This window comes from Phocoena sinus, chromosome 2, assembly GCF_008692025.1.
Source record: "Phocoena sinus isolate mPhoSin1 chromosome 2, mPhoSin1.pri, whole genome shotgun sequence".
Lineage (NCBI taxonomy): Eukaryota > Metazoa > Chordata > Mammalia > Artiodactyla > Phocoenidae > Phocoena > Phocoena sinus.
This window is the reverse complement of record NC_045764.1, coordinates 138440648-138466909: the sequence shown is the minus strand read 5'-3', so window position 1 is coordinate 138466909 and position 26262 is coordinate 138440648. Positions and strand designations below refer to the sequence as shown.

Genomic DNA, 26262 nt, shown 5'->3' with positions numbered 1-26262 from the left:
GTTTCACGGCTAATGTGACAGCACAGATTCTAATAAGCGAAGTTTTGTCTGGGCTAGTGTTAGTATTTTGATTTTAAAAGATTACACACGTTTTCACTCACGGGGCATTTGTAGAATTCCTGAATATACCACACTGGAAAACAACATGGAGTTTAATCAATTTTAAGACAGGCTGAGCCAGCCACATGATGTGAGATGGTCTGCTATCAGCAGCAATTCAAACACCATGGCTAAAGCAATCTCCGTTTAAATCTCTCAAATGATAAACAGAGAGGCACAGTCATGAAGCTATTGAATTTTTTTCTTTAAGTACCAACTTTCTGTACCAGACACATTCTGAAATGTACATTACCACTCTTTTTTATTAGGTTTCATTAGAAATAATCAGTATTTAAATGTTGTACCTAAACAATGTATTGAGTAATCATATTATATGTATAACTGGACAAATACATACATATATCTATACCTACACAAACATACATGTATACATATAGACATGTTAGGCCAAAGAGAGCTTTAAAACAAGCACAAAAGAATACTTAATTGATTACAGAAGTAGAAACTGAGCTTCCTAAGTTATCAATCACATAAGTTACTGACCATATAAGTTTCAAACATTAAAAAAATAAAGCAAACAAGGCAAAAACTTTATTGCACTTAACAACGTAATATATAAAATAGTTAATATACATCATAAACAAACATTACCAAACTAGATATAAAATAATTAGCCATCTACATATAATAAACATTAATATTTCAAGAAAAAAGATTTTAAATAGAATAGCTAACACTTCCAGAACTGTACTAAGATAGTATAATAGCACAAAAAAGTTGTAGGAAATAGCAATAATCTGCAAATAACAGAATTATTTCTATTACATTCTAAATCCAAATTTTATCATTTATGCATATTTCACAAAAGATGTTAAAATTAAATTTTAGAGTAATACTCTAATTTTTTTGTACTTTTATTCTAGAACTATATTAAAGTATTGACATTTCAAAGAAATACCTACAGCTTCCCAGAAGAATTATTTTTAATACTGGCAGTCTTCCTGTTCAATACACAAAATATACATCTTTTCTTCTGTCAGAAAGCTCAAAATTAAGTACTCTACACCAGGCTCTTTGTTCTGTGTTTTCTTCTCCTCTTGGGTGCAGTGAACTCTGAAGACAAAAAATTAAGAAGCCTGTCAGGTCTAAAAAATATAATACTTAATTGATAATACACAATTAAACTATATAGGTTGGCATAATAATAAGAACACCTTCACAGCAAAGATACAAGAAATCTTAAACCTGACATATACATGACTTTTATCCTTCAAAATGATACTGCAGTTGTAAACTTACTACTGGAGATCCTAATCACCCTAAATGCTACTTGATAATAAGCTACTCTGAGGTTGTTTCATAGGGGTATGCCCTCCCTATACTTAGCATGGGCCCAGTATGCCAGAGCTGAAAGGTATCTGGGCCAGTGCTAAAAGAAAGTGACTAAGATTTCAATTGCTTTCCGATTAAACCTGAAAATGTAACCCACAACAGCAGTACCATACATCTTTTTGGCTACCATGGCAGATGCCATGACCAACACTCAAGTAAGTGTCCATCTAGAAACAGCTGTGAACCTAGAAGTTACTGATCACTAAAAACAAAGCAAATAACAGAAGACACAAAAACATGAAAATTATGGAAGACGTAAAAGAAAGGAATATTCCCCTCCAATGAAAACTGAAAGGAGAGTGACAGGAAAAGGAATGAGAAAAGACAAAGAAAAAATTAAGAAGAAAAAGAAAATAGATTCTTGGAAAGAAGCGGCAGCAGGCCAAGAGAATGATGTCCAGAGTAAAGCAAGTCAGAGGCCTGGAGGAGACTTCTTTTAAGAAGATGACACTGATAAAATGCCTAATGTGCTCTAGTGTTTCAAGGGGAGATTTATACACTGAGGAAGAGTTTGGGGGGTAAATTAGTGATAAATACATAAAGAAACAAATTAATAAGGCAAAAAAATTATTAACTCTTTAAGGCAAACAATAAGTGTTCCGATTAAGGGAGAATCATAGTATATATCACATGGCCCTGCTGCTAATAATGTTTTGTAAAATGCTGAATACTGATATAACTAAAATAATAACCATACTGAGAGGGTGGGTGATAGGAAGTATCATGTGTTTGGATTGGGAGGTAAAGAATACATAAAATTATTATATTGTAACATCTTTGTATGGTGACAGATATAACTAGACCTGTCATGGTGATCTTTTTGTAATGTATAGAAATATCGTATCACTAAGTTGTGCACCTGGAACTAACATAGTGATGTAGGTGAACTATACTTCAAGTAAGAAAAAAAAGAATGTATTAAGGAGAACTAAATCCTTGCCTCCCTCAATAGATAATTCATAGAACTGAAGCGCGAATAAGTGACAATATAAACATGTTATTTAGAAACATGGAGATCAACACCAAAATAATTATAAAAGAGTTGTCTCTAGGGAATAAAAATGGGAGTCAGAGTCAGAAGTCCGTGGTAATGAGTATTATAAAACTGTTCATTGTTAAATTCTGTGCTTATGTAATTATGATTTAATAAAAACCAAACTGTTAAAACTCACAAGCTGATAGATTTTAGAATGGGACTGGCCAGGCAGCCATAAAGGTATACATGTGTTTGATTGTTTACTCACAATAAAAGCTACCAGACAAAACCAGAAAGCAACTACAGTCTGAAACTCACAAGATTATAAAGGACCGTTTTATGCTGACATAGGCGAATCACAGAAGCAACTCAGATTTCCGAAGGAACAAATACTCTCTTTTAATTGTCTTTGTCTTCTATATGTTTCCATAGCACCCTGTTTCTTTACTACAAGGTACTGTGTTGTTTTTCTGCACACTAAACTGTAAGGTCCTCTGGGGCACAGACTGATCTGATTCATTAAACAGTAGTTACTTAGGTCCACTATGAGCCACTCCCTGTGCTCAGGTCTACACACACTGTGATCAAAATAAAATGGTTCTTAAACTCTTCTGCTATATATCTTTATATTCCCATAGCTACCTAAGCACTTGAAACAAAACAGGCACTCAGTAAATGCTTGCTGAATGAATACAGCGCCAAACGAAAACAAAGTCATTAGGCAGATCCTTAATATACATTATGTTCATTACCATTGATGGATTACCGATTATCAAGCCTAGCCTGCTATTATAACTTACTCTGTACGTTACTGTAATTATTACTAGAGATAATAATTATTTAAACTACTGTTTAACAAATACTACAAACAAATTAAGATCACAGCAATGCAAAAAGATGTAGCTATTTTAATTCATGTTGGGCAATTTACCACTTAGTTACAATCATCTCATAGGTGAAAATTTTACATTTACTAGAATTTGAAATTAAGTATTTTTTAACAATAAAATCTTTTAAAAAGTTATATACAGTAATTCACATTTTGTGACCTTTGCCCTTTGTTAGAAATACACTTCAGACACCATCACAATTATGGATATTCATTTACTAATAATGATATTTTCCCTATCCTTCACCTCTCACCTGGACTGACCCCTGCCTCTCCATATCCATTCATTTACTGTATTATCACTTACTTTTAAGTGTCATGATTAACAGTCTGATTAACGCCAAAATTCTCCAATGCACCAAAGTTAAAGCATCACAGGAACACACAGCCAACTGTCATGCTCTTCAAGGGCTCTAAACGATGCTCTGCAAGTAGTCTGATAAAATTTCATCTGTACCTGTTTCACTAAAACGTTCATTCTCCTCTTCCTCTTCTGTAATTACAGGCATACTCAGACTTAAAGATTTATCTTCCGTATGTACATTTTGCATGTCACCTGGAAATAGTTGAAAAAATGATTTTATACGAAAATAAAGAATGCTAATCTTTGAAAAAAAATTTTATATAAATAATGACATTATTATAATAACAAAAATTAGATATTTAAACTAAAAGCTAAAATTGTAATGGTAAACAGAAATATGCATATAAAACTACCTATCTTTTTAAAAAGTGTTAATAAATTTATAATATATTTATACCTATGTTTTGAAAACAGTCTCTAATCCTTCCATTAAAGTAAACAGAGGAAAAAGGAAGAAACAAAATTAGCCAAACATAGATATATTATTCAATCTTTATCACACACAGCATAGGTTATATCTGCAGACATCAGGGAATAATCATGTGTATTACTTCAATTTTATTAATTAATCACCAATGTAATTCTAAAGTTAATAGCCTTGTTTTTTTTTTTAAAGACTGATATGGATTTAATGACAAATATTCCGTATTGGTTGCTGAACACCAGAATGCTGTCCAAGGAACCATCATTAAATAAAACAACCTGAAAATAAGGCAATTCTCACATACACAAGTGCGCACACACACAAAACCTGTTACTTTTAGGATCATTAAATTATTCACTATTTTCACAAACAGCTGTGAAATCACATTACAGTGAAGGAAAATGTGCACAAACTTCAGAAACACAGTTCAGATTGCCTATGAACACAGGTTCTTAATTCGTACTTTTTCACATATGTACAGCCTCCTGATCTTGAAGAGGCCACGTGATAGCCTTGTTTTTGAATGCAGACACACTTTCCTGTATCACCACATATGTTCTACAAGATATATTTCTCTTAGTCAAAATTTCCCAGTAACGTTCCATTTTCCAAAACATTGGAGGTTTTCTACATCAACTTTCTGTTGCTTGAAGAAATATCCTAATCAAATTATCAAACACCGTTGTCCTATCAGGTCTCACTGAGCACATTACTTCCTTGTCCCAGTAGCAACCGCCCCCCACAGTCACTCTTTGATCCTTACGCTTCTCCACAACACTTACACCACCTCATATCTTAATATATAATACATAGTAAATGTAAGCTTCACAAGGATAGACTCTGGTTTGTTCAGGTTGATGTATCCCCAGTACTTAGAAAAGTGCCTGCCATATACTAGAGCCTCAATAAACTATAAATATGGATTCAACTATCTTATAACACAGTATTTCACAGAGTGTATATGTTAATAAGTACCTGACAGCACAGGAGACAAGAAATTAAATGAAGATGAGTTTAAGCTTTCTGCTCTGAACACATGTATTCTGGGATCTTAATGGGATGCAGATTTTATGGAATGAATAGATTGCTCTAGATGCAGTTGAGTAAACTGTAGCAATAAACTTCCATTTTAAATGCAATTCAAACTTAATAAAATAATACCAATTTCCCATTAAGTTATTAAAATAGAATTTTACCTTTACTTGGAAGTCCTAAGTATTAGATACAATAATTTTTTTACATGATTTTTAAGATGACAGATAATATTTTAGGAAATCTATTTCCATATCTAATAACATTTTTGGCAGTGGAGGGGGGTGGATTTTGAACCTATAAAAATGTTCAGTTGTTCACAAGATTATAATCAGTACAATCTACCTCAAATTACTAATATTGTTCTTTATAATCTTGTACCATGGGCATCCACATCAACTATTAATGATTTTTTTAAATCCACATGTACAACCTAACAGAATCTATCCAACAATGTCAAGGGAAGGATTTCTGAGTTAAAAACTGTCACTGAGAAAAAAAAAACCTTCATCTAGTCACATGATGATTAACTACATTTTGAGATCTATTTCTACATTAAATGAGTAAGTTTAAAAAAGAAAATCAGGGCTTCCCTGGTGGCACAGTGGTTGAGAGTCTGCCTGCCAATGCAGGGGACACGGGTTCGAGCCCTGGTCTGGGAGGATCCCACATGCCGCAGAGCAACTAGGCCCATGAGCCACAACTACTGAGCCTGCGCGTCTGGAGCCTGTGCTCCACAACAGGAGAGGCCGCGATAGTGAGAGGCCCGTGCACCATGATGAAGAGTGGCCCCCGCTTGCCACAACTAGAGAAAGCCCTCGCACAGAAACGAAGACCCAACACGGTAAAAATAAATTAATGAATTAATAAACTCCTACCCCCAACATCTTCTTTAAAAAAAAAGGAAATCAGTGTTCTAAAAGCTCTGAAAAACAAAATACAATGCTTCACCCACTTATCACATAGCCAGGAACCAAGAAGTGAACACAGAACTTCAGGATGTTTATCTCAAAGTCCACATATTAAATAAAAGCTCATGAACTTCAGTCACAGATATGTTCCTCAGGCCTTTATCCAGAACATAATTACATTTATTTATGTATGAATAATGGCAAACCCATTTCTTAAAACCAGTACAGTTAAGAAGCAGCAAAAATAAATTACATTTATGTAGGAATAATGGCAAACCCATTTCTTAAAACCAGTACAGTTAAGAAGCAGCAAAAAGGGAAAAAAATTGCTACAAGCCTGCACACTGAGAACAGAATGAAGACACCTACCACAACAAATGTGACAGAAAAACATAAGAACTGACGAAGTCCTGCAGCACAAAGCCGTAAGTATAAAGGTCAACTGCCCCAAACACTTAAGCTATTTGATAGGATCATTATATTACAAAACCCAGTAAAATAACATGCTAATGATGATAACCTTGAATCATAAAAACTAAATTATGTTCAGGATACATTGTTCTAGAAAATAGGAGAGCACAAAATACATGTAAAAAATAATAAATGCACATTGTAGAAAACAAGAAATATACAGAGAAGAATGCAGTATGTTTTAGAAAGATATCAACCAGAATAATTAACCGTTTAAAAAGTAAATTTTGACATTTAAATAATTAACCTCAGTTATCCACACAACTAATTCCTCAGAGGCTGTCAGTTCAATAGTTTTACTCTGCTCGAAGCTAATCATGTGGAATGCAATGATAAGTAATAGACAATTGCTCAATCTCGATACATACAACTATAGGACATGCATGCAGCTAGAATACAACAATTACTTAAGTGCGTGTCTAACTGGAGCTCCAGATCCACATTTCCAATTACCCGAGAGACAGCAAATATGGCAGTTAAAGATTCAGACTTGGATTCAAACAGACTGCCATTCAAGTCTCAGCTCTATTTATTAGTTAGGTGACCTTGGACGTGTGAAAAAAGTTCGGCAGATAATAAGCGTTACATAAATAATAGTTGTTATCATCTTCACCATCATGTATCACCATTATTATTACTGATGTTCTTCCAGAAGCATGCGTGTTATGTTCTAGGAATGGTGAACAGGTATAGTTGAAGCTTAAATAATACAAACTTGGGTAAATCCTATTAATATACTTGAGCACCTATTTACGTGCTAGACAGCTGTTACAGAAATTGAGCCTAAAAAGGCAGATTGGGGCAAATTCTTCCCCCAAATGAAATCTTCATTCTGTGATCCTTATTCTATTAAAGTCACAACATCCCCCAGTTGCTTAGGCATTAAGCATCTTTGTCTCATCCCTCTCCACCAGCCTAAATATTTGGTTACCTGTAGATATCCATTGGCTTTCCTGTTAATCTGCTTATCTAATTCCTACAGCCACCTGGCCAGATCCTCATTACTCCTTAACAGCCTTTTATTTAGTGTTCCTATTTTCAGTTTGTTCCCACCTACCTTCCATACTACTCCCAGATTGATTTTCTTCAAAGAAAACTGGTCATACCACTTGCTTGCTCAGAAGTGACTCCCCTCTGCCTACTGAATGAAGTCCAAACTTCTTGGTTCCACATTTAAGGCCTGGTCACAATATAATCCTCAACGTATCTTTCCACGTTAACAGTAACCCTTCAACACATCCTTTATGCTCCAGGCAAAACGGGCCCCTCAGGGCTTCCCTGGTGGCGCAGTGGTTGAGAATTCGCCTGCTGATGCATGATTGCATCAGCATGCATGATGATTCGGGGCTCGTGCCCCGGTCCGGGAAGATCCCACATGTCGCGGAGCGGCTGGGCCCGTGAGCCATGGCCGCTGAGCCTGCGCATCCGGAGCCTGTGCTCCACAACGGGAGAGGCCACAACAGGGAGAGGCCCGCGTACCGCAAAACAAAACAAAAAAATAGGCCCCTCACATGCTATACTTCCAACTACCTTGCCTCTTTTCATGCCAATCCCTCTACTTGCCTTAGTCTAAGGAATTATTGTTACATTTGTTTGTTTTTTAATCTTTGGGTTTTTCCTGATTACAATACATATGGTTATCACATAAAAGTCAAACAGAAATTTATGGGCTTAGAAATTTCCCATCCCTGAGAACTAATCATTGTTATATGCTTCTAGATTTCTTCAATGATATATATTGTACTTCTATCTACATTTTTTTAATTGAAGTATAGTTGATTTACAATGTTATGGTGTACAGCAAAGTGATTCAATTTATTTATATATATATATATATATATATATACAAACACACACTCACACATATGTACATATACATATATATACACACATATTGTTCTTTTTCAGATTCTTTTCCGTTACAGTTTACTACAATATACTGAATATAGTTCCCTGTGCTGTACAGCAGGACCTTGTGGTTTATCTATTTTATATTATAGTTTTGCATCTACATATATATTTATTAACAAATGAATCGTACTCTTCCTTAAAAAAACATTTTCACTAAGCAATGTATCAATATATTTTGGACATATTTTCATGTCAGTATATATAGAACTTTCTCCAGCTTTTTAATAACTGTAAAATATTCCTTTACATGGATTTTTCAACGTTAAACATTTTTTCAATGTTAAACATTTGAGTTGTTAACAGTCTTTGTCAATAATCCTGCAATGAATGTCCTGTGTGTTTTTGTCATTTGTAAAGGATAAATTCCTAGAAACTGAATTGCTAAGTTAGAAGGCATGTCCATTTAAAATTGATTAAAATCAATTGACAGATGATTTCAAATTGCTCTCTAAAAAGGATGTGCTAATTCATTCTCCCACTCAAATTCAGATTTTACCTCCGCACACTTTCACTATCAATGGGTATTCAGTTACCTTTAATCTTTGCCAATATAAAAAATTACATGAAAATCATGTTTTAAATTACATTTCTTTCATTATTAATGAAATTAAATATCTCTTCATATGCATGGTAACCACATTTTGTTCATGAATTGCCTGTTCATGACCTCAGCCCATTTTTCTAAAGGGTGGTGGTCCTTTTCTTGCTAATTTATAACAGCTCTCCTAAAATTAAGAAGTTTAGCATTAATCTTATGTGCTGCAAATGGTTTTACAAGATCTTTTGCATTTTATGGAATATAAGACACCTCTTTTTGAAAAAACTATGAAATCAAAAATACTTTTCTACTTTGAGGAAATGAACTTTTAATTAAAGAGAAACTTTTTAGTAAGCACTTGAATCTTTTTTTTTTTTTTTTTTTTGCGGTACGCGGGCTTCTCACTGCTGTGGCCTCTCCCATTGCGGAGCGCAGGCTCAGCGGCCATGGCTCACGGGTCCAGCCGCTCCGCGGCATGTGGGATCTTCCCGGACCAGGGCACAAACCTGTGTCCCCTGCATCGGCAGGCAGACTCTCAACCACTGCGCCACCAGGGAAGCCCAGCACTTGAATCTTTATTAAGATGAAGAATAACAAATTACCTCTGCTTCAGAGGAGCGACAAAGCTGGTTACCTGGAATAGTTGAGTTACAATTAAGGATCTAATTCAGATCACATTTTAGTGTACTTTCTTTCTCATGGGTTAAACCCTCCCTAATACACCTCGGTAAATTCAATAACAAACCTCAGCCATCCTTAAAAGTTAATTTCAGAGTTTATGAAAATGTTTTCGGTAACTACATTAAGTAAAAAATTATGGCTAGTGAAAGAAGTGATATTTCATAAGTTACGTGTGTCCAACATTTCAGATGAAAAGGAACTTTCATTTAAGTTCTTTCCTAGCTTGCACTCGGCTCCTCCGTTTCAACTGCATAAAAAAACTCTTTTCCAGACGTTTAAGAAAGCAGCTTGACCAACTACCTCTCGGCTGCACTTGTAAGAAATAAGGTGGATAATTAATAAAAAAATGCTTGTGCAGGTTTCTAAACCTAAGTATCTTTGATACCTTAGAAAAAATCTACCAGAGGTTACTTTTTTAAATATGATCAAACTAATCAATCCTTTCCTCATATCCTCTGTTTTGGTTTGGTTTTGGTTGAATTAATATATAACTACCATTTTTAATGCGGTACAGAGCTAGGAGTTTGGATAAATGCATAGTTGTGCAAAATATTGAACACAGAACAATTCCATCACACCAAAAATTTCCCTTGTGCCCTTTTGCAGTCAACACCTCCCTCCACCCCCAGTTCCTAGCAACCAATGATCTTTTTTATGTCTCTGTAGATTCACCTTTTCCAGAATGTCTTATAAATGGAATCATATCGTATATAGCCTTTTCTGTGTCTCATTTCTGTCACTTAGCACAGTGCACTGAGATTCATCCATGTTATTACATGTATCAGTAGTGCCTTTATTCCCGAGTAGTACTGCACCGTATGGTTATACCACGGTTATACAATGACCAGTTGAAGATATTTAGGCTGACTGCAATTTTTCGCAATTATGAATAAAACTGCTATAAACTTGCATAGAAATTTTTGTGTGAATATAAGTTTTCATCTCTCTTGGGTAAATACCAAGGAGTAGGACTGCTGTGTTATTTGGTAAGTATATGTTTAACTTTATTAGAAACTGCCAGTTTTCCAGAGTGACTATACCTTTCTGTATTCCCACCAGAAATATATGAAGGTTCCACTTGGACCTAAAACATTTACTATCTGGCCCTTTACAGAAAGTGTGCTGACTCCCTACATCTGGAGGATATTTTTTTAAATCAAGAATGGATGCTGGATTTTATCAAATGTGTTCTTGGGTAACTATTAAAATGAATTCACATTTTCCCCTTTAACCTATTTATATGGCAAATTATATTGATAGATTCCTAACTGCACCATCCCTGCATCTCAGAATGAATGTACACAGTCAAGTTGTTTTGTATCTGAGATTCTTTTGATACATAAAACTTAGGATTTTTTCATTAATACTTATAAGTGAAATTAGTCTAACAGTTCTCTTCACAATATCTGCTAGCTGTGTAAAGAAAACTAAAAACATTCTCCTTCTGAAGTATTTCTTGATTATCCTTAACAAATGTGGTATCTCCTCTAAATTCTCAATGCACTTCAAGCGTTAAGTTACGGAACTGATCATATCTGGACTGTAGTAAAGGTATTTGACTTCAGTTCTCCCTCCGCTGCCTCAATATAGGAAAAAAATATGTTACAAGGCTATAACATATCTTCATATACTGCTACAGTGGCTCTGTGTTTCTTATATTAGGCACTAAATATTTACTATGTTTCTAATGCTCCTTTTTTTCCACCCGAGCCTGTTAATCAGATTCCAACTTTATGTATGGTGAACATATACTATTTGTGCAATGCTTAAAAATTAAACTTTTTGAGTATATAGTCATTTTTTTAAAAAACCAAATACCAAAAGTAATTTTACAGATAAACTATTTCAAGAGAAAAGCAGGTTCAGCTTAGCTAGTGAAGCAAATGGAAAATACAGTTTATAGAATGTATTACTTATCATACCTTATTCTACACATAAGTTTGATTCACACACAAAAATTACTAATAAAGTATGCTCCGTATAATTCTGGATTGATTCTATAACTATCTAACTATATCACTTTGGACAAGTTATTTAACCTGTATGGGCCTAAATTTCATCATCTATGAAATGATGAATTTGATGACTCCTAGAGTCCCTTTCAGTAGTAAGATTCAAAGAATCTAAGATAATTTATTTTTAATATTAAATCTCACAAGGTTTTTAAACAAGTAATCCTTTTTAATAAAGAAAACATGGTGAGAGGAGGTTGTAAATAAGACCTGTTTTCCCTTTTTTAAGTCTCAAAAAGTTACCTCTGTTTCCGGAAGACATCTTCCCCCCTGCTGGTTTCAATGTCTCTTTGTTTATTCTTTTCCTAGTTGCTTTGGTTTGTCCTTGACTAGATGCAGAATCAGAGTCAGAAGAATCAAGTTTGACCTGACGATGCCTTCGTGACTTGGATGCCTAAATAGTTGCAAATCCAATTAATTACAATGAATCGCAAAATGAACCCAACTGACAGGTGATTTAGGGAACAACAAAACAGACAATCAAAGATGACGAAAGATTCACAGAAATACTTGTCATAAAGTACTTTACCATGATACTAGCTTGGTTAATACCTGTTACATGTATATACTCTTTTAGCTTTACAACAGGAAGAGTTCCCTGCAGCTGTCATCCTCATCTGCCCAAACGGAGTTAAAATATCCTTGCTGGGTTAAACTGTTGCAGTTGCATGGCTGGGAAATGGAGGTGTAAAGGACAAGTACCGCCATTTTTACCACCTGATAACCTATTCTTTTCTTCTAACAACATTTTACTTTCCTTAGTTAGCACCATGTACTTCAAATGGAACTACTTTATGCCTGGCTCTACGAATGGCCATGTGGCCCCGATCTAGTCAAAATGAGTTTCACATTCCCAGGGCCACCATGATTTGTTCAGGGGTGGGTGTGTGATGTGTGTCATAGCTGATATAACTCAATTTTAGAATTTTGTTTAACTATTAGAAAGGAAAATTCTCCCTTTCCACTGAACCGAAAGCTGGGAACATGCAAGGCTGGAGTTGTCACGAATCGCACTTGAAGGCAATGAAAGCAACATAAGAGGTGAGAAACGGAGGGACAGTCCAAGCACTTTTTAGTTACATCAGTCAATAAATTCCCTTATTTGCTTAAGCAGAGCCCTGACTACAGGAGTTTTCAATGAATGTCATATATGTGGTGCAGGTATTAACAACAGTTTAAAAGCTACCATGCACTGTATGTTAATTATACCTCAATAATTTAAAAAACTACAACTATGCAATAACACACTCATAACAATTTATGGGGATTATAATTTAATTGTTTAATAATTTTTTAAAGTATTTCATAATGTCTTAAGAAATACATTAAACAACAATTAGCTTATATAATATGGAAATAGTTCTGGTTTAAATGAATTTGGAATAATTAATTTATTGTCCTTGATGCTTTCATTCAACAATATTTTGTACTCAATTTACTGTAGTACAGCAAATATATAACACTTAACTAATCTATAGTCACTTTTAATTTTTTCGTTTATTCCTTTTTATTTCTACAACCAGAGAATGATAGTAGTTTCCCACAGAATAAAGTCATTTTTAGATTCATAAAAAAAAAAAACAACAGAAAAAAATACGAGTTTATTGGTGCTCCTTCCTGAAACCCCACTAAAATGAGAGGAAAGGAATAAAAATGAATAAACTCACAAAACGGAGATAACAGGAAACAATGCAGCTGTAAACAAATCAACAAAATTTTGGAAGTGTAAAAGTGATGGCTGACTTAGAATGAAGAAAGCTGAAATCTAATTGCCTGTATTGAGGAAGTCTACAAGGAAAGCTGGTCCAAGTGGATCAGAAATTGGGGTCATCAGAAGTAGGACTAAAAAAACGGGTAGATATATGAAAAATCTACATAGGGAATAGTATCCCATTTAGCAGCCTCAAAGCTGAACATCTGACCTCTTCCTGTAGAAAACAGGAGGCTTGCTCTCTGGAGAGGCTAAACCAGAGAAGCTGAAGGCTTGAGGAAACCAGTATAGCTAAGAAGGGGATAAAGCCTCTTATTAGAAATAGGTGGGTTGAGTGAAGCCTCTAGAAGGAACTGTGAGCCTGTTGGCAGATTCTCTGTAGGCACCCAAAACATTGGCAGCTGGGCTTATTTACCACTTTCCTCCCCCAGGCAAGGGAATGGAAGCCTGCTCTCTGGTAAAAATGACTAGATCCAAGAAAAGCATGGAAGCTAAAAAGCTATATCTCCACATGACCACTCTTAATGATCTGAGGATCTTCAAACGTTTGAAAAAAGCCAACAAAATGAATGACAGAGAATGGAATAAACAAAAATAAAAACTCTGGGGAAAAAGGAGGAAACTTCAAAAAACTAAATAACATCCTCAAGCAGATAAGCATATTGCATCCAGAAAAACAAAAAGATAAAGAACACATTTTTTAAGTAAGAAAAGATTCAGAGAACAAGAAAAAAAATCTTAGTAATCAAAAAATATCAGCAGAAATAATAAAAACGCAATATAATGATTCAGAAGATAAAGTTTAAGAAATCTCTCTGGGGCTTCCCTGGTGGCGCAGTGGTTGAGAGTCCACCTGCCGATGCAGGGGACACGGGTTTGTGCCCCGGTCCGGGAAGATCCCACATGCCACGGAGCAGTTGGGCCCGTGAGCCATGGCCGCTGAGCCTGCGCGTCCGGAGCCTGTGCTCCGCAACGGGAGAGGCCACAACAGTGAGAGGCCCGCGTACCACAAAAAAAAAAAAAAAAAAAAAAAAAAAAAAGAGAAAAAGGTGAAGATGGTTGCCTCTTGAGATCAGAAGTACAGGGGCAGGAAGTGGTAGAGCAGGAGACTGCTGGATTATATAAACTTTACAGTACTATTAGTTAAAACTATGCACAAGTGTTACTTTGATGAAAAAATTAAAACGTGACTAAAAAAGCATCACATAAATTTCTAAATTACCTTATTAAAGAAATAACTTACCTCAACAAAAACTGAAAAGGCCCTTGATTTGATTTTCGCTAATGATTCTGCCCTTTCACTTCTCTGTAAGTAAAAATAAACAGGAAAGGGAAAAAGTTAAAACACACAAACACTGAGTGAAATTATGAATTCCCAATTATTTTTTTATCAGAAATAAGATTTGAGACAGAAGGTAGGGTAAAAGGAACTAACATTTATTGGACATATATTAAGTAAAGGCATATAAACATGCACTACTTTCTAACAGGTGCCATGATAACATCCCCATGGCTGTGGATTGCTTTCATTCAGGATCTAAGGAGGATATGAATGAAATTCCTGGTGACCAGGCCATTCCCTCCTCATCTTCCTATGCCCAAAGATCGCTCCTTGCCTCATGCACTAAGATGGATGAAAACTCTGGAGACAGAAAGCAGTAAATAGTAGCTTGTGCTCCACACTGGCTGAAAGGCTGAAAAGACATAGTATTACAAAAGCCTTACTCTGCCCCTGTCAGGACTGAGGACACCTTCCACCACCATCCTTCCCTCTCCCTGCTGAAAACTGTGAACATCCCACTCCCAATCTATAACTGACGTGGTCTTTCACAAGGTTTCCAGCAGAGAACAGGCTAGCCCTTCATAGAACCCATGTTACAGAATTTTCTGAGATATGTATTAGAATACTGACCATGGGACATTATGGTTAATATACAGAATCACAGCCACACATAAAATGAAAAGAAGCTAACCAAACTATTGCCCCATAAGCAATCATACAGTGAATTTTTCTGACCTCTAACTGTTGTGAATTTCCTTCACTCTTTTCTTCTCCATCTTTAGCTTTCAATTTTAAGGATAGATTCTGAAAGATCAAAAAAGTTATATTTATACATTTACAATTCAAACCAACTAAAAATTAACTGAAAATCAATTTCAGAACAATGAAAACCATTTACTTTAATTACTAAAAAACTAAAAGAATATTTCACAGTATCAAAACATGGTTCACCACCTGACATTAAGATCGTGGTTAGGTTAAAGAAGAGTTACAAAATTCATCAAGAAAATACCTAAATCCTCCTAACTAATGAAAGATGACATGCACTTTATGTGGTAGTGAGAAAGCTGGTTTATTCTCCTTTCCTCCAGGTTTTCAAAGGTCTTAGTAATGCTCATTAAAGAGAGTTGTTAAAAGACAGCACTACAATAGATGTTTACGTTAAGTGTCTAGGTCGCTTGTGCAACCCATTTGTAGCACTTAAAGTATTCAAACATTCTAAAATGTGCTCTCATTAAAATAAATGTCCGGAGAGGAAGCAAATTATTTCCTTCTTCACAAGGCTGTTATCTCATCACTTTCCTTGTTTATCTTTTCTAAAATTGAGTTTTGAGCCATCTCCCTTTACATATTCCAAAAAGTAGCAACGAATCACTCTGAAAAATGCTATATAATAATGCCTATCTAGCATTTGTGAAAACACTAACACATTATCAAACACATAGTAAGTAATCAGAAATTACTTATTTTTTCCTAGAAGTATTTAGTAAAATTAGATGGAGTAGTGGTTTCAAAAGTAAATTTAGCAAGGCCGGTCTTCAGGTTTCCAGAGTAAAAGTTTCTCTAGCTGAAAAGGCTAATATGGAATATGGGCAGTTCTAGCATCAGTATTTGGATCAGAAAACTAAATGGAAGACTTGTGTTGATGCGATTTGTAAATGGATAAAGGAAGGCAGGAAACAGAAAGCACATGCTCTGTCACAATGGGAGAAGCCATCACTCAAGTCTAGCTGTCCACTGCCATGCAGCAAAGTAGGACCAGTGTTACCAAACCTCTCACTTTTAACAGAAGTTGGATGTCTGGAATTTTAAGTTAAGTCCACAATATTTAAATGTTGGTAATTAATTCAAATTTTTTAAATATTAGGAACAATGCTATGCAAAGAAAAAAAAAAAGTACGTGCAGGCTTTGGCCCAAAGACTGCCAATGTGTAACCTCTGGAGAATGCTAAATTATAAAGATTGTAATAAATCCATGGTACACCAAGACTATTTATTCCTCTATAATTATGTACACTACATAGTGTACGTGTGAGTGTATAATGGATATCATTTAGCTATATATTACATAATGACAATGATTAATTATAACTAATAATATGCTATATAATTACATATAAAATCCATTTGTAAGATTAAATAAGATCACATGGCTAATAACTGGCAAAGCTGATACTAAAAAAGTAAAGCACTCGAGATCTTAGCTTCACAGGAGGTAGCCACTAAGCAAGGCTGCCTCTCAACGTCCTCAGTCACGTATAGCCAGTCACGTATGATGCAAACGCAAAGGTGACATATCAGTTACAAACCTTTCTGTCTTTGTGCCATTGCTGATGCTCCAAAACTATGTTCTTGATATTGTCAAAAAAATCATCCTTTATCAAGCTGAGGGCTTTGTCTGGATTGGATCTATCAGCTGAAATTATATGTTTCATTCTCTGATAATGGTCATGAACATTCAGCATTTCCTAAAAGTGAAATGATGAGTGCTTTAATTCAATTTTCAAGGAGAAACTTAAAGGCAAAACCATAACAAAATAAAATCACCTTCCAAAGTGACAGAGTTGAGAAGGAATAACATACTACAGTATATTGAAAATGATATAATTATGCAAACTAGTACAACATTATTAATGAAGAGTCTGCTTTCCAGAAGTATGGAATCATTGAGCTCAACTCAACAAACATTAGGCAATACACACTGTATGCAGAAACGATGGGGAGAGACTAGTTAACATAAGATTGCATTCCTGGATGTAACAAAAATTATTTATAGTATAGCATACCTTTAAGTATTACTCCTGATAACTAAGATCACATTTTTATTTCATATTGTCACATGAAGGATATTTACACAGTTCTTTATGCTCAGCTGGAAATTCCTATCTAATGACTCTCTCCCAATCCTCCACAGACATGGGCTGACGTTCACAAATCTCAAAGCTCTGTGCCTGTCCCCATAAGCTTCCTCATTACCTCAGTGATAAGATTCAAGATTAAATGAAATAGTGATTTATGACACCATTTGAGGCATCATTTATTAGACCTTCCTCCCCCAGAAAACTCCAGACAAATGGGCAGGTATACAGGGTAAAGAGAAAGGTAGCACAAATACGGCAGGTGGACTTAAGAATCACATAAAACCAGCACTGGGACTTGGCTCACAGACCAGCAGAGAACTATCCATCACAGATGGTCAACAACCTCTGAGTCAACCCCAAGACAGACTACTCAATGCATTTCTAGGAGATTTTGATGGACTCCATCGATATCTGCTGAAGCAATTCAAAACTGCTCAGGAGTGGCGAGTGCTCACATATGCAAGATCTTCAAGGGGGAAGAGTGTCCAGACATGGGAAGCCCCTAACTTTTTACATGGTACAATGTGCTATATTCCCATTATTTTACATGCACTACAATACAGGGCAAAGACCACTAGCTGGACCTGGTTTTGAGCCTGAATTCCGTCACCTGCTAGATTGTGACCTTGAGCAAATTCCTCAGTCTAAGAATCACGTTCCACATTTGTACAAAATGAAGTAACGACGCCTAATGCACTATAAAAGTATTAAGTGAGCTTATACAAGTGGCAGTATTCTGTATGATGTAAACCACTATACAAAATCAAAGGATTAATAAATAAAAGACAGTGTATGGGCTTTGGAGCTTTACACACCTGGACATTCAAATCCAGTGTCTGTGTCTTACTTTATGCAAATTACTCAACTTCTTGATCCTCAGTTTCCTTGTTTTAATTTTTATTTATTTATTTATTCTTATGGCCATGCCACACAGCATGTGGGATCCTAGTTCCCCGATCAGGGATCGAACTCGCGCCCCCTGCAGTGGAAGTGCGGAGTCTTAACCACTGGACTGCCAACGAAGTCCCTCAGTTTCCTCGTTTTTAAAACTGGGAAAATACTATCTCTTCTGCAGGGTTATTATGATGATTGGTGAGATAACATACAAAAAACATTCAGCATAGTTCCTGGCACATGGTGAATACTGAACATGTAATGCCATTAATATAATTGTAAATATAAATGAAGAAACAGATTCAAAAGTGAAATGATTTGCTAAACGTCATATTTAAGTAGCAGAGTTGGAATTAGAAGGCAGATGCCTTAAAAAAATTGTAATTATGTATGGTGATGGATGTTGACTAGATTTACTGTGGTCATCATTTGGCAATATGTACAAATATCAAATCCTTATGTTATACACCTGAAACTAATATAATATCAATTATACCTCAATTTTTTTAAAAAAATCAGATAATTTGATTCAATATCCTATTCTCTTGTTTTATTATACCTCCTTAACCACAAAAGAGAACTAATGAGCAGCAGAATCATGACCAGAATTCAAGTATGCTGACATGAAGACTTAATTGCATTTGTAGGCAGTAGAAGGAAAATAGAAAAGTATTAAATTTAGGGATTATCAGTGAAAATGGGTCATGGGCTATGCTAGGACAGGACAAATAAAGCCAACACAGGTATTGAAGGAAAAGGCTACCAAAGATAAAGATGCCAGATAAAGTCAGGATGACTTCACACAGACTACTCCATTCTCAGAAGCTTCTAGGAATAGGCATTTCATAGCCTGGCCCTTCTGACCCTCCTCTCAAATCACCCTAAAAGATATGGCTTTGTGCATCACCCCAGCTCTGTTCTCTAAAATCTCCCATACCTGCTTGCCGACATATACAATTTATTTAACAGAGGAATCTTTAATTCAACACATTGTAGTAAAAGAGCTTAAAATGAAGAAAAAAAAAAGTTTAGCAATGTATGTTGAAAAAAATTAACATTCTACCACTAAATTAGTCAACTATCAAAAATTACAACCAACTGGGTTCAAATCATCTTCTTTTCATTGGGAGAATACTGATAAGAACAACATCTTACTGTTATAGAACATTCTCTGCCTCTCTCTTTATAATTTACATCAGTACTTCTTGGCAAATCCTTTCTGGTATCCCAGCATCTTTCACTCTCCGCGACGGCTATTCCAAACTTTCTCAGTTCTTGGTTCTGGCGGGAGGCCTCTTAAAGTTCAGGCTATCGGGTCTGTTTGCCTTCTACTTCTCTTCTTCACAACCAATTATAGGAATCTATTTTCACCTCCTTCCCGAAGGTTTCAAAGGAAGAAGTGCCTTCTCCTGCTCAAGGCTAATCTCTCCACCAGGCTCTTGGTCACAGACCCACCACCTCACAGCAGGGACTGTGCTGCTTCTCTTCTACACAAACCCTCCTTCTAACTGGCTCCTTACCCCAAACCTAAATATACACTCTAAGCCTCTCCAATCTCTAAAACTTCTAAATGATTCCCCTCTGCCAAAAAGACAAAATACAAATTCCCTCTATTACACAAAGTTCTTTTCTCGCATTTATTTTTCTACATAATCTTCTCCCACCTCTTTCTTGCTCAGCTGCTAGAGGGCAAAGATCCTAATTCTTGTTATACTTCACGAGATGTCTGCAAATGATATATTTCCAACCCCAGTCCCAGCTCAGACAAGGCCTTTGCTATCCAACAAATAGGCACTGCAGCCATACAGAACCTTAGCTCCATCACTTCCTAACTTAATGTCTCTGTGCCTCAGTTTCCTCAACTTTAAATCAGGGACAAAAACACCTACTTGAAAAAAAATTAACAAAAAATTTTAAATTGTTTAAAACACCTAATTTGCAGAGATGTTAAGGAGTAAAATAATATACACAAAACATCTTGTAGAGCTCCTGCACTATACCATGTCTTTAGATATTTAGCAAACAATTTCCCTCTAACTGAGTAATTCTTACCATTTGGGGGGACATGAATACCTTTGCGAGTCTGAGGATAGAGTACCTCACCCTAACCAACTGTCCATACGTATAATAATTTTCAATACAATTTAGGGGGGAAAGGGATCCATGAACCTTTCAAGGCCATCCATGGACCCCAGATTAGCAATTCTTGCTCAAAAATAAAGTCAGTATACAGAGCACTTTCAAAAATCAATTTGCTATCTGAATTAGAAAATCACAGATGCAACCTAATGGCTGAAGTGATTAAAACACGGCAGCACCCAGAACACAGAGAAACATTTGAGCAAATCAAAGATCTGATCCCTCTTTCATTCCTGATATAGGAAAAGACTGAACAGGGTTCAGGGGAAAAGCAGTAACATTTACTAAAAAGAGTCTACTATGTGCTATAGGCCACACTCAGCACTCTTCAGGTACAGGTTGGTCTCGATTCTTACAACTGGATGAAATAAGGGTTGCAATCCTAATATTAAAGAGGGGAAACTAAGGCTCAAAGAAATGAAAAGTACATGACTAAGGCCCCCACCTGCTCGTGCTTGCTCTGCACACTCTCTGTGTACGTATGAATCCATTCTTTTGAAAAGAGAATGGATCACTGATCAGAAGGCTGCAGCCCTTTAGTGAGGTTTTGTTTTAACCTCAGGGCAACATTTCCTCTCAGGTAAAACTCTGTATCACTACTTATCAATGCAAAAGAAGATTTTTCTCAACACCGCACAACTCAAATAACATACCAAAATATATGAGATGGAAAAGCTGTTTTAAGACCGTACCCCTTATCCATTATTATTATTTTTTTTTTAAATGTATTTATTTATTTATGGCTCTGTTAGGTCTTCGTTGCTGTGTGCAGGCTTTCTCTAGTTGTGATGAGCGGGGGCTACTTTTCATCGCTGTGCGCAGGCTTCTCATTGTCATTGCTTCTCTTGTTGCGGAGCACAGGCTATAGGCGCGCAGGCTTCAGTATTTGTGGCACTTGGGCTCTGTAGTTGTGGCTTGTGGGCTCTAGAGTGCAGGCTCACTAGTTGTGGCGCACAGGCTTAGTTGTTCTGCGGCATGTTATCCATTATTCTTGACTTCAAATTTTCGTTTCATCGAAATAGCTTCACTGTTTTCAGTGGTGGGTTTTTACACAAGCATTGTAAAAAGGAACTTAGGAAATGAACACATATTATTAAAAAAAATAATGTCACTAAATTCTTGTTTTATGACCTATCTAAAGTCAAATACAAATGGTGGTTTCAGTATTTGAATCTAAATATCCTTAGTCCGAGACAAGTCTTCTACATCTTTCTGTTTCTCACTGTGTTTCAAGATTTGTTCCAGAAATTTTGATATATTTAGGATGTAACATTCCTGACACTTTAGAGAAAGGAATAGCATTCTATGATTGGTTAAAAGCATTAGAAAAGTTTTCAGTATCCAGTAGATGAAGGTATAACCTCAATATGTAGTTAATAAAACAATTTTTTAAAAAAATTCAGGAACATAAGAACAAATTTACCTCTAGTACATCAGAAGTGATAAGTTTCATTACATGATCACTTGGGTCCTTAAAGTCTTCAGTAACTTCAGGTCGTTGAATTTTTTTCTTCATTCTGTATGACAGCTAAATAATAATGAATGTCTTTAAAATAGATGTCTTTTATAAGATATATTTTAAGTACTGAAATAAGTAAGCGAGCAGCAAAAACTGTCTATCAGTAAACATGGATTAAAAAAAAGCAGCTCTAAGTATATATTTATTAAATAATCCATGTTTCAAAGACTGTTAGACTTTTGAAATAACGCAACTTGTGGGATTTTAGTTCACCGACCAGGGATTGAACCCAAGCCCTCGGCAGTGAGAGCGCGGGGTCCTAACCAATGGACTGCCAGGAATCCCCAACACTGTTTCCTATTTTAAGAAGCCTTTCTTCGAGTATTGGAAACTATATAATAGTCTTTCCACTTTCTGGAGACTTAGATACTTTATGGATAATAAAGCATAATTTCTCATTTTGAGAAACAATCTATTTTAGATAACATACCAATGTAGGCATTGCTGTAAAGTGAAATGCTCTGTCTAGTCGTAGCTTCCTAAAAATATAAGCTGCATCAAAATGTTGTGCATTTATCAAATCTTGCTGAAATTTTAAAATTTCATCCCAATCCTTCACGGCAACTCTAATCTGCAAACAAGAGGAATAAAAAAGTTGTTAGTAAATGTAAATCTTTTTTCACAAATGTATTATAATTTTGAAGCACTGGCATTTCTATTTAAATCAGTTGGTTGTGAAAATATTGTACCTGTTTCATATTTCTGCTGGAAGAAAACAACTCACCGAATATTACCTTTTGTTTTGGTTGACACAGTTGGGTGTTATATAATCCATACAGCAGATACAAAGCACAAACTCTGATTTGGAAGGTGTATGGAGGTAAAAAATATCTCCAAGCCAAAGCCAAAGCTTCCTTTGTAAACGCGTTCTTTTCTAAATTTCTCATTCTACCACTAGAAAACAAAGAGAAAATATATTATGGCTGTGAAAAAAAATAACAGAAGAGGTATATACTTGTTTAAATAGCAGCTGCTAGAAAGTGGATGGGCATTCCACATCTGATCCTTTCATGATTTAAGCACGAAGACCTAATTTTCTGCTGTGCTTCTTACACTGAGACACTAGGTAAACATGATGCATCTTCCTAAAGCATCAAATTTATTGCTGAACTGGGAGCAAAAGGAGTGGGGTTATAAATTATCACTGGTTAATAATTTAAAATATTTAATATATAAAATAACCATGGTAGGGGGTTTCTCTGGTGGCGTACTGGTTAAGAATGCGTCTGCCAATGCAGGGGACACGGGTTCGATCCCTGGTCCGGGAAGATCCCACATGCCGTGGAGCAACTAAGCCCATGCACCACAACTACTGAGCCTGCGCTCTAGAGCCCACGAGCCACAACTACTGAGCCCACGTGCCACAACTACTGAAGCCCGCGCGCCTAGAGCCTGTGCTCCACAAGAGATGCCAACACAATGAGAAGCCCGCGCACCACAATGAAGATTAGCCCCCACTCACCACAACTAAAGCCTGCACATAGTAATGAAGACCCAAAGCAGCCAAAAATAAATAAATAAATATATTTTAAAAAAGAAAGAAAGAAAGAAAGAATTGGGGTAACCCCAGAAAATTTTTTCTGAACTACCACTTTTCCCAAGAGGGATACAGTGAAAGATCATGGGTTTCAGAAACAGTAAGACACACTGGTTTCAATATCTACTCTACCACCTAGTTGCGTGATCATGGAGAAATTACTTAACCTTCTTAAACCTCAATTTCCTCATCTATAAAACAAGGATAATTACTGATCTCAGAGTTGTTCTATGGATTAAATACAGCTATAAATGCATTACATTTACTACCATTAAAAAAAATTAGTTCCTCTCCTTTCATTAACTGTACAACAAACAGTTCTCCATTCTCCATCCCCTACGATGTACAAACTACACAGGTAGTTATTTTACATCAACTAAGACAAAAGAGAGAACGTTTACATTTTATTCAGCAAAACACAGAGTTTTACTCACAAGGACTCATTCATTCAGTCAATTATTTAGCCTTTTCAATATTGTAAGTATTATGATAATGAAATATCAGATTCATCCAGTCACTGTCCTCACAGAGCTCAATCTAGTGGAAGGTAAAATTAAAAATAATAATAACAGTGAATATTTATTGAGCACTTAGAGTGCACTTACCATATAATCACAGTTATGGACTCTGATCAAATTCAGGCAGTTGGACTCCATTATCTATGCTCTTAACCACTACACTATACCGCCTTCTGAACTACACACTTATAATAAAATGTGGTTAAGTCAAGAGATAGGTCTTCCCTGGTGGCGCAGTGGTTGAGAGTCCGCCTGCCGATGCAGGGGACACGGGTTCATGCCCCGGTCTGGAAAGATCCCACATGCCGCGGAGCGGCTGGGCCCGTGAGCCATGGCCGCTGAGCCTGCTGCGTCCGGAGCCTGTGCTCCACAACGGGAGAGGCCACAGCAGTGAGAGGCCCGCGTACCGCAAAAAAAAAAAAAAAAAAAATGTCAAGCGATAAAATAAGCACAAAGTGCTACAAGAGAAAGAGAGCATGAACACCTTATTTAGTCTAGAAGGGCAAAGGAGGCCTTCCCTGAGTAACTGTCATGTGGGCTTAAACCTGAGTGAAGAATAAGGTACCCAGGCAAAGGGAGCTGGAGGTAAAGCTCTAGGCTGAGGAAACGCCTGTAGAGGGCCGCGTGCGGACGCTGCAGCAAGAAAGCGAGTGCATGGAGTGGACTGGTAGATGAAGCTGCAGCGATGGGCAGAGACCAGTCACGAAAGGTCTTGCCAGCCATGTTAGGGAATTTGAGCTGCACCCCAAGGGCAATGGAAACCACTGAATAGTGGGAAGCAAGGATGTGACGTGAGCAAATTTGCACTTTAGAACTTCGGCGGTTGTGTGAAAAATGAAATCATGCAGGGTTTTGTCTTTGCTTGTGTGTTTGTTTTTGTTTTTAAACATGGAGTTCTAAGAAAACGAGACTAGAGGAGGGCAAAAGATGGTGACCAAGGTCCGGGTGAGGCAGTGGAGGTAGAAGAGTTTAGAAGGGCGGCCAAGTAGAGGTATACGTATTCGGGAGGAGGCCGCAAATGGAAGGAACTCAAGCCAACGAAATCGCCCAGGGGAAGCGCGCGGCCAAGTACAAGTGAGAGCTCAGGGGAGATGGAGGCAATGTTCAGAGACTGCCGCCTTTCTCAGCCCTTCCCAGGTGCGGCGAAGCGAAGGGGAAGGAAGAAACCTGTCACGCCGCCTCTGAGCGGGGAGGCAGGCGGGTAGTGGACAAGAAACACCCACCAGAAGATGGTCCCGAACTTCATACTCCTCCAGAGGTCGGTGAAGTCCTCGAAGCGCACGCTGTCCATCTCCTGGAAGCGGCTGAGCAGCGCCTCGCAATCTGCCTTCAAACCTGCAGCAGCCCCCATAGCTGCAAAGCTAGGACGCCACGCGCGGTCCAGCAGCCGATGGTAGCCGAGGAAACCAGGCTCTGAGCCCCGCCCCCTACGACAGGACGCACACACCCTCCGTGATATCCGGCCCCGTGACGTTATATCCGGCCCCGGCAGCTCCACCTCCAGCCTGGTCCGCCCAATACCGCGCGACGTTAACTGCTCCTGCGTCGTCGCATTTGCTTTTAGCAGCTCAGCTGTCTTAGAGTAAGGTGGACGTGTTTAATTTCAGTAGAGAAGTTTACATCTCAAGTGGCCTGTGAGCCCAAGAAGGATTTTAGGTCAACGTGAGGCTAGCTTGTACAAATCGATATTACCCTTACTGTCCCTCTCCTTTAAAGTAATCCTAGAGTGACAGAAGTCAAGTTTTACAGCTAAGGAGGAAAAATTCCTAACCTCAAACCACCCTCACGGGGAAAGAGGATCTAAAGAGGGTTTACTGAGAAGCAGACTGGACTAATTCTCTTACAGTCTGTACCCACATAATACGGTGCTTACTGTGTGGCTCTCGTTGTATCGCTGACAGTCTTCTGCAGCCACTCTTGAGAAGCTCTTCTAAACATCTCCCCAGCACCACCACAATCTAGCACAGTACTTAGCAGAAAGTACTGTATCGGCTTTATATATACTTAATTGATTATTTGGTTGAATTGGTCTTGTGTGTACACACCATCTCCTAGCTTCTCTCAGGAGCTAGCTATCAAGTAGTATTTTGTACCTTTCACTATTTCTCTGATGGCATGTCATGCTATTCTTATTCTTTAG

General features: G+C 36.9%; 1 protein-coding gene across 1 annotated transcript; it reads right to left on the bottom strand.

Annotated features, from left to right (window-relative positions):
* Window positions 1–344: 344 nt before the first annotated feature.
* On the bottom strand, window positions 345–25588 carry SNAPC1 (small nuclear RNA activating complex polypeptide 1). The gene is made up of 10 exons (XM_032624918.1): window positions 25346–25588; window positions 22802–22961; window positions 22498–22638; window positions 21972–22076; window positions 16964–17122; window positions 15390–15458; window positions 14616–14678; window positions 11905–12055; window positions 3775–3873; window positions 345–1173 (listed from the first exon to the last, which is right to left on the bottom strand). Exons 1-10 carry the CDS (start codon window positions 25471–25473, stop codon window positions 1121–1123), a joined length of 1128 nt encoding a protein of 375 aa, XP_032480809.1. The 5' UTR covers window positions 25474–25588; the 3' UTR covers window positions 345–1120.
* Window positions 25589–26262: the final 674 nt, after the last annotated feature.

Excerpts from the sequence above, each read along its gene's own strand:
- SNAPC1 (XM_032624918.1), bottom strand. The coding sequence starts at position 25,473 with ATGGGGGCTGCTGCAGGTTTGAAGGCAGATTGCGAGGCGCTGCTCAGC. Across the intron at positions 15,459-16,963 it reads AATGGCACAAAGACAGAAAG|AATCTATCCTTAAAATTGAA; the intron begins GTTTGTAACTGA and ends TTGATCTTTCAG. Across the intron at positions 3,874-11,904 it reads GATGTCTTCCGGAAACAGAG|GTGACATGCAAAATGTACAT; the intron begins GTAACTTTTTGA and ends AACTATTTCCAG.